Here is a 7500-nt window from a genome sequence, read left to right on the forward strand (position 1 = left end):
TAGATTCCATCCACCAAAACCACCCTGGCAGAGAGAGAGAGACTGAGGTGGAATTCAAACACACTTCGTGACGCCTTGTATATAGTACTTCGTGTCAAGCCACCACATTAACATTTAGATTTAACATTTATAATATCTGTACAGAAAGTATCCCAAACATTCATTAAAGTTAACCTTAGGCCTAGAAACTTTCGTTTAGTCCTAATTAGGCCTACGGTTAGCTTTTTTGAATATTTGGCATACTTTCTGTATAGATATTCTAAATGTTAATGTGAAGGTGGCTTGACACGAAGTACTATGTAAAAGGCGTCACGAAGTGTGTTTGAATTCAACCTCAGTATCTCTCTCTGCCAGGGTGGTTTTGGAGGATGGAATCTAATGCTGACCCTGGTTTTTGTTGAGCATATAATAAATAAAAAAATCGTATGAACTTGCTCGCGCATTTTGTGATTTGTGGTCACTCTTGATGTTTTGAAAGTTCTAAAAGTGCACTCGCCTACGGCTGGTGCAATTTTGAGAACTTTCAAAACATCACGGTGAGCAAGGGTTAAATGTGGGTCTTTGACCCCATCTGGGGCTCGGATTTTTCCGACTTCTCAATGGATTCTATTAATATTTCATTTCATATGTGTATATTATTCTCACATTCGCTCACTTGGGTGGCTGGTTGGCCAGATATGGCGACTGCGCGATGCAGTTACGAGCTATGCTGTCAGTCGTTATTTGACTCTGTAGCTGCGTGATGCAGCTCGAGTCAAAGACCCACATTTCACCCTTGTTCAGCATAGAGTTTCCAGTAGCTCAGTGGTTAGAGCATCCGATAGATCACGGAGGATCTCATATTGATCCCATTAATTCCTCAAAAACGATAATGATATTCATCGAGACCATCTAAAGCTAAATAAAAAATAGGCTCACTTTCAATTTCCAAGATGGGGGTTGTGGTCGAATCTATAGCTTAGTAATGCCATCGTGTCAAGTCGTTTCGAACAAATACTATAGAGACATCCTCGACTTTGCCATCCGCGCGGAAATAGGAGAATTATTATAGTCGTTGGGGGTTTAATGAAAGAAGGAGGTTCAGTGGACCGGGCATGTCAAAATCTCCCGTTATTCAAAAAGACTTGAAAAGTAAAATACCTGTCCTTTGCAATCAAAACGCTTTCTCTCTTCTGGAAGAATGTCCAAATCAAACTGTGGTTGAACCACCAAACGAATTTTTCCATCTGAAGAACTGAAATTTCGCTGCACAGATATTCGTTTTAGGATGGAAAAGTAATTGACGTCGACAAGAACATCGATGTCTGAATGATAAGGTATGAGATCGCCATTGCGCATGGCGCCTAACAGGCTACCGCATCCCAGTATGTAACCGATGTTGTTGTGTTTAGAGATATTGACCCAGGCACGAAAAAGTTGTGCTAACTCCTGACGCCATGGGTTATCGAAACAACCAGGTTCGCCATAAACGGAAGAATTTTTCATAAGCTGCTTGGAAATTGCTGATCCAGTTTGTTCAGTCCGATCTACCAAGAAAAAACAAGGAAAAGAAAAGAAAAACCTGATACTCAGGTTAAGTTTGTTTCAAGTAGGATGACGTAGGCGTCGTTGGTTGCCATCTGTTGACCGGAATTTTTGGATTCCGTCTACTTTCATTTCCTAGTGGATTAGGTTTTCGTGAGTGGAGATGATGTAAATTTTGATTTGATGGACTCCAGCTTGGTGCTTTAATTCTTCTGTGATTACGAGATCTGTTGAGCTTATTCATACGAGATATTAATGATTTGCCGTGATATATTATAGTGTCTAATTTCTTCTTATTGTATTTGATGTGTGAGTCAGTTATCCTGTATGCTGTCTCACCTTCGGCCTCCACTTTGTTGAATCCTTTCAACCTTGACATGTCATGCTTTTGCCATTTCTCCCCCAAGACCTTTCCTCCAGCAGTGTCCTCTTTGGGGAACAAAACCGACATCTGGTCTGACAGTTCTTGCTTAATACCATACCAAAACAGGATGAAAATTACTGGGAAAAGGAAAAGTCGCCGCCAGAGTCGAGATGGAAAACGTAGCAACATTTATATATGTGTTACAAATTACGGAATCCGCCTATACAGCTGTATTTGCTAAGTTGAATATTCCTGAAAAACTGGATTAAACTTGAACACGCTTCGATACACTTGCACTATTCGATCAAACATTCGTTGAAAGTCTTTTTGCTTTAGTAGTCAGCGAGAAAATGAACTGTCATTTTCCAAGTTCAAACCCGTAGGTAGAAGTCACGTGTGAACGAAATGATAAAGTGCTAAGATATTTGCATATAAACAAGATAAATATCACGCAAGAAAAAAGATTCAAAACTCGTGAATAAGGGAAAGGTCATTTAATGTAACAGGGGGGGGGGGGGAGGGGGGTGAAGATATTGAAACTCGAAGCTTGAAATTTTAGCAGCCCTCCTCGATGGCGGTTAAATTTTTTAGGCGCCCCCACCCTTGGTAGTCGAAAAATTTCAGAGCCCCCCCCCCCCCCCCTCCTCCTTAAATTCCTTTGCCCCCCTGAAAAAAAAGATCACTAGACTGTATTAAATATATTTACCGTTATTGCCTTCAATGGTTTATACAATGACAGACTTGAGATCCAGTTGTGATGAGATCCCTGTTGAGTTCTCGAGTATTGTCAGATTTTGAAATCTTGTTGAATCAATGTGGTTTTATTATAAGAAGTTTGAGCATTTTTAATTTTTGAAAATTTCTAAAGCATTTTTGGGATGAACAATATTGCCTTCAATAAAGTTAGTATCTCATCAGCGTACACTAGTATTATTTTTTATTACACATAACACGAGAATTTCATTCCATAAAGCTCATTTGTACAAATCTATACGCTTTATTTTCACATGTGAAAAAAGCCTATACAGCCAATCAGAATTGCGTACAGCTATTTCACATGTGAAAGTATAACCAATCAACGATAGCGTAAAGGCGTTTCCATGCCAATCACTCGTGCATCTCGTGCAAATCGTGCAAATCGTACTTTGTTATTGAATTAAATTAAATTTGCATTTGGTTCTATTGTTAGTGAGTTTTTGTTTATAATTCGCGTTCAGAAAACTATTTTAATGAAAATTCTCATGTTATGTGTAATAAACAGTTTACGACATAGAAAGTGCTTTGTACGGGGTTTATTCACTCGTTGTTTGTGTCAAAAACCCTCACTCGCTCGTTCCTCGCTCGTTCGGGTTTTTGACACAAACAACTCGTGCATAAAACCCCGTACGGCGCACTTTCTATGAAGTAATCTATTTTGCTTCGCCATCTTTGTCTTGTCGCCATTTTCTTTTTTAGAACAGTTTGAAACCAATATTTTATCTTAAACCTCTTTTTAAGAAAAAAAGGCTTCAGTTAATAATTGTCAAAAAATCTAAAATCGAATGCATTTCTTACAGTATGTTTTCCGTTAAAGGTGGTTTTAAACCAATTCCCTGAGTGCGAGTTGACAATGGTGTATACAGATGCTGTTGCACGAAGAGAATGTGTTACGGAGAGATCTTTTGTTTTGTTTCATCTGAACATGGCGGCGATGCTAATTTCCGTTTCGTAAACGGCAGTTGCCATTTTTGACGGTCGATGCCATTCTTAGTAACGAAGCCTCACTGAATTGTTGGGGTTAGCTTCCTTTAAATACTGTAAAATTGCCAAATTTGGAATGGTTATTTCATTAGAACAGTGGTTAAGAGCGTTTGCTCTTCAGCCATTGAACCGAGTTCGACATCGTTTATCTAAATTTTTCTAATTAAAAAAAAATCTTATTTTTTTTTAATTTCTAAGTGACATACGCTGCTAATTTAGTCCTAGATTAAGTATTTTTCCCCAAACTTAACAGTGAAAATTGTTCTGAGTGTCGTCCAAATGGCAACGACCGTTTACGAGTCCAAGTGACTGACCAATGAGGAACCGTTTATTTTTTGCCGAACCAAACTTATAATCACTTCTACTATTATTACGAATATTCTTCCGTATGATATTTCAGTGTTGACAGTAAGGTTGTTGACAGAACTTGATAATGGCCTACAATAGCTTCAGTTTCATTTGTGAGATGTTGTTACCACGTCACCCGGCAAGATTCTGGATTCCTGGAACCCAAATTAAAAGCACGTACATAAATATTCAAGCTTGATCTCAGATGAAAGGTTGAAAGGTTGGTTAAAAATAATAATATTCTTTGTTTATATCCAAAGCCAATGTTCGACACTTACTTTCTTACGCCCGTGGCCATCCCTCAAAATGACATTGGACATTTCGTAACAATTACACCACTCAATATCCCATCTTAATTCATGTATGACATGCTTACCGCTGTAAAAAGAATGAAAACAGGCAAAATTGGAGCTTTAGTTCAACAAGAAATAGCGTTTCTAAGCTAAGCCGCGCTGATCGATCTACAGCATTTAGGTCTAAAAACCACTTTGAAGACAGTTAGCTTTCAATTGTTCTGCTGGGTACCACTGTAATGTCGATACTCTAAAAAAATTCGACTTTCCGGGAGCTTGTCTCGTTAGTCTAGTCGATATCGGAAAAAGCAACGAGATGCCATCGATCCAGGTTCAACTCTTTGCCTCACCTATTCTAAATCTTCTCTGCATACTTAAAATGTTTGTTTCTTTGAAGTAGATTTGAAGTCTGAAGTAGATTGTACGTCGTGCAAGTTAATAAAAAGGGTAATGTCAGTTTGAGAGATGGCCATGAGTGTCGACCGAATCGGCAAGGTAAATATCCACCACTAGCCACCGACACTGTGGTGAATAGTAGTTTTAGTATATTCTAGTGATATAATATAGCACAAAAAGACGACTTTAACTCATTTATTCCTGCAAAGATCACAATATTTTCGAACGCAAATTCCGCGCGAATTCAGTGCTCGGAGGTGAATAGCAACAGGTTTGGAGAAGCGTCTCCCTCGGAAATACAGCAACTTTTCTACAATGCCATCCCGGTAGCTACAAAGAAAGCCACAAAGTTCGGCATAAACATACTAAATGGTAGGAATCTGTGACTGAGTACGAAACCTCGTAATTCTCGCTGTCGATAATTTTGCGTTTTAAGATCACGAAACAACAACACAAATTAACCTTAATGTTTTAATCGTGTAGTATATACTAAAACAATTATTCCGTTCGTCATGTGCTTATAGCCAACTCGGCGCTACGAGCCTCGTTGGCTATTTATCACCTCATTTCCAATGCACACTCATGGAATAATTGTTAAATACCGCACAAGTGAAGAGTGCTCTCCGGGCGCGCGCGCTGATTGGCTAACTCGGGGGTGATTACCCAAGTGGTATTCACCTCCATTTCGGTGAATAATTGTTAATTAATAAATGAAGGCTTACTAGTGATTAAATAAACTAGTTCATTCACTTGACTTCCATCTGCCTGATGTTTTGCCAATTATTATTGCTTTCACCTGATATACAATATCTTTAAGATTCTCTGGTCTGGCGAAAAAAGGATTGGTTGTGATTTCGTCTGTCAAGTTGTAATAGTTGGTTTTTGGTTTTCATGTTAATGGACCGAAACAAAAGATCTCTCCTTAAAGGTCTTTTGTTCCACCAGCATCTGTACATTGCACCATTGCCACCTCGCACTAAAGGGATTGGTTTAAAGCAACGTCTAGGACCGTCTAATTGAAATAGTATGCCGCAGTAAGATCTTCATTTAATCCGATTTTAGACAAATAACAAGTTAATTAATATGATTTTGACAATTACTATCTGCAGCCTTTTTTTATTAAGAGGTCTAAAATAAGTTATTGGCTTTAAACTTTTCGTAAAAAAAAATGGTAACAAGACAAAGTTGGCGAAGCAAAAAGAATAGTACTTACTATATGCGCGCAGATGCAAATGGAAATTGCTAAGGATCAAGGAATGTTATATGTGCAACCAGTATTTCAGAGTGGAAGTGCTTCTTCCTCCTTACTTTTTGAGCAAAGACAACTAATTCTCATGTGAATCGTGTGAATTTTTAGCTTCAAAAGAAGCGCGACAAAACGTGTTTCAGCGAATGAGACATTGCTTGCCTTGTAGTTTACTGGACCAAACACGATTTAAGCGATCTTTGCACAACACGAGCACATACTGTAAACCTGAATCTTCCTTACACGCTACACATCTAAAGCACCTCACGTCAATGCTTTGAAAGGTCTGGGGCAAAAGCTTCGGTAGGTGAATGGGGTTATCTGCGGTCAAATTTTCAAATGTCATCATGAGAAATATCGTTACTTTTTAATTACTTTCTTCTCCGTATTTCAACAGTTTTACGATATCATCGCACTTAAATCTTCCGTCATCATCAGTCAGGGTTCCATGCATAAAAACCTCATCGACCTAAAACGAAAAATAATTGACAAAATTAGCAAGCGATACATTGCTGATGTAGCATCAGTTTTGAAACGACTCTGTAGGCACACAAAAGTGTTCTATTCTCATAGCATCGGCAGAAATTCGCTTCAGCTGTAGGCCGTGTTCGTACTGAAACCATGACTGCCAGCTGCTGCTGTTCTGTCACTGATAATTGATACTTGCTATAGATCGGCTTCTTTTAGAAAAACAAAACCACAAGAGCAAAAAGATATATGAAAATAATTTCCCAAGCCAAGAACGACTTCATCGGGGATCCGGAAAAGGTTTTGGAACAGCATCACATTAGTATACCTGTTGCTCTGTGAGCCTCGTTCCCATGGTCGTCAGCACTTCTTTCAACTCATCCAGATTTATAACTCCATCGCTGTCGTCATCAAAACACATGAAAGCGTTTCTGATCAAATCTTCGGGGTCTGCTGCGCTCATCTTTGAAGCAAACATGTTCACAAATGTTGTAAAATCAACACTTCCCGGTACCTCACTCAGCATTTCTCGAACTTGTTTTTCAGATGGCTCCTGCCCGAGTGATACCAGAATTGTCTCGAGGTCGCCTTTACTTATAATTCCATCTCGGTCTTGGTCGATGAGATTAAACGCATCCTGAAGTTGCTTTAACTGCTCCTTGTTCAAATGAGGAGTGACGTTAGACCAGGGAAATGATCGCCTTGATTTTCGCCGGGGGTGAAGTTTGCTTCCATCAGCGTGGTGCATGGCGAGTCAAATCAAAGAGAAAGCCTTCTGCTCAGTGTATTATCCAACACGTGGCATGAAATATTAAGAAGCCTCTCAAGTATTATGAGAATGAAAAGTGATAACTTCGAATTCCATAAAGAACTGATTAATAGCACTCGGTCTATTCAGGCCATCTGCCTTACTAAGAACTGCAGAATTTTTAATGCAGGCATGGTCTGGAATGCACCATCAACTATAAAAATTTGCTTGGTTTCGAGAAAAAAAGACCGATGCATCAGCGATCAAGACCCTTTGAAAAAGTGAAAAAAAAAAACTTAAACACCATATAGAACTTTGCTATTTTTTTGGTAATGTCATGTTTAGTCATTTAAAAGGTTATTGTCACTTTTAG

General features: G+C 38.8%; 2 protein-coding genes across 2 annotated transcripts in view; both read right to left on the minus strand.

Moving 5' to 3' along the window:
• Nucleotides 1–2262, minus strand: part of LOC137970483 (uncharacterized) — a 4905-nt gene extending 2643 nt beyond the window's left edge. Inside the window, exons 1-2 of the mRNA XM_068817000.1 lie at nt 1864–2262; nt 1141–1526 (exon numbers count right to left, since the gene is read on the minus strand). Coding sequence (XP_068673101.1) covers nt 1141–1526; nt 1864–2077 — 600 coding nt within the window. The 5' untranslated portion in view covers nt 2078–2262. The remainder of the gene's footprint in view (nt 1–1140; nt 1527–1863) is intronic.
• Nucleotides 2263–3847: 1585 nt separating this feature from the next.
• Nucleotides 3848–7176, minus strand: LOC137970216 (myosin regulatory light polypeptide 9-like). Its single transcript, XM_068816739.1, has 2 exons — nt 6708–7176; nt 3848–6380 (listed from the first exon to the last, which is right to left on the minus strand). The coding sequence occupies exons 1-2, from the start codon at nt 7125–7127 to the stop codon at nt 6279–6281; spliced, it is 522 nt and encodes a 173-aa protein (XP_068672840.1). The 5' UTR covers nt 7128–7176; the 3' UTR covers nt 3848–6278.
• Between the last annotated feature and the right edge of the window lie 324 nt (nt 7177–7500).

This window comes from Montipora foliosa, chromosome 9 (assembly GCF_036669935.1).
Source record: "Montipora foliosa isolate CH-2021 chromosome 9, ASM3666993v2, whole genome shotgun sequence".
Lineage (NCBI taxonomy): Eukaryota > Metazoa > Cnidaria > Anthozoa > Scleractinia > Acroporidae > Montipora > Montipora foliosa.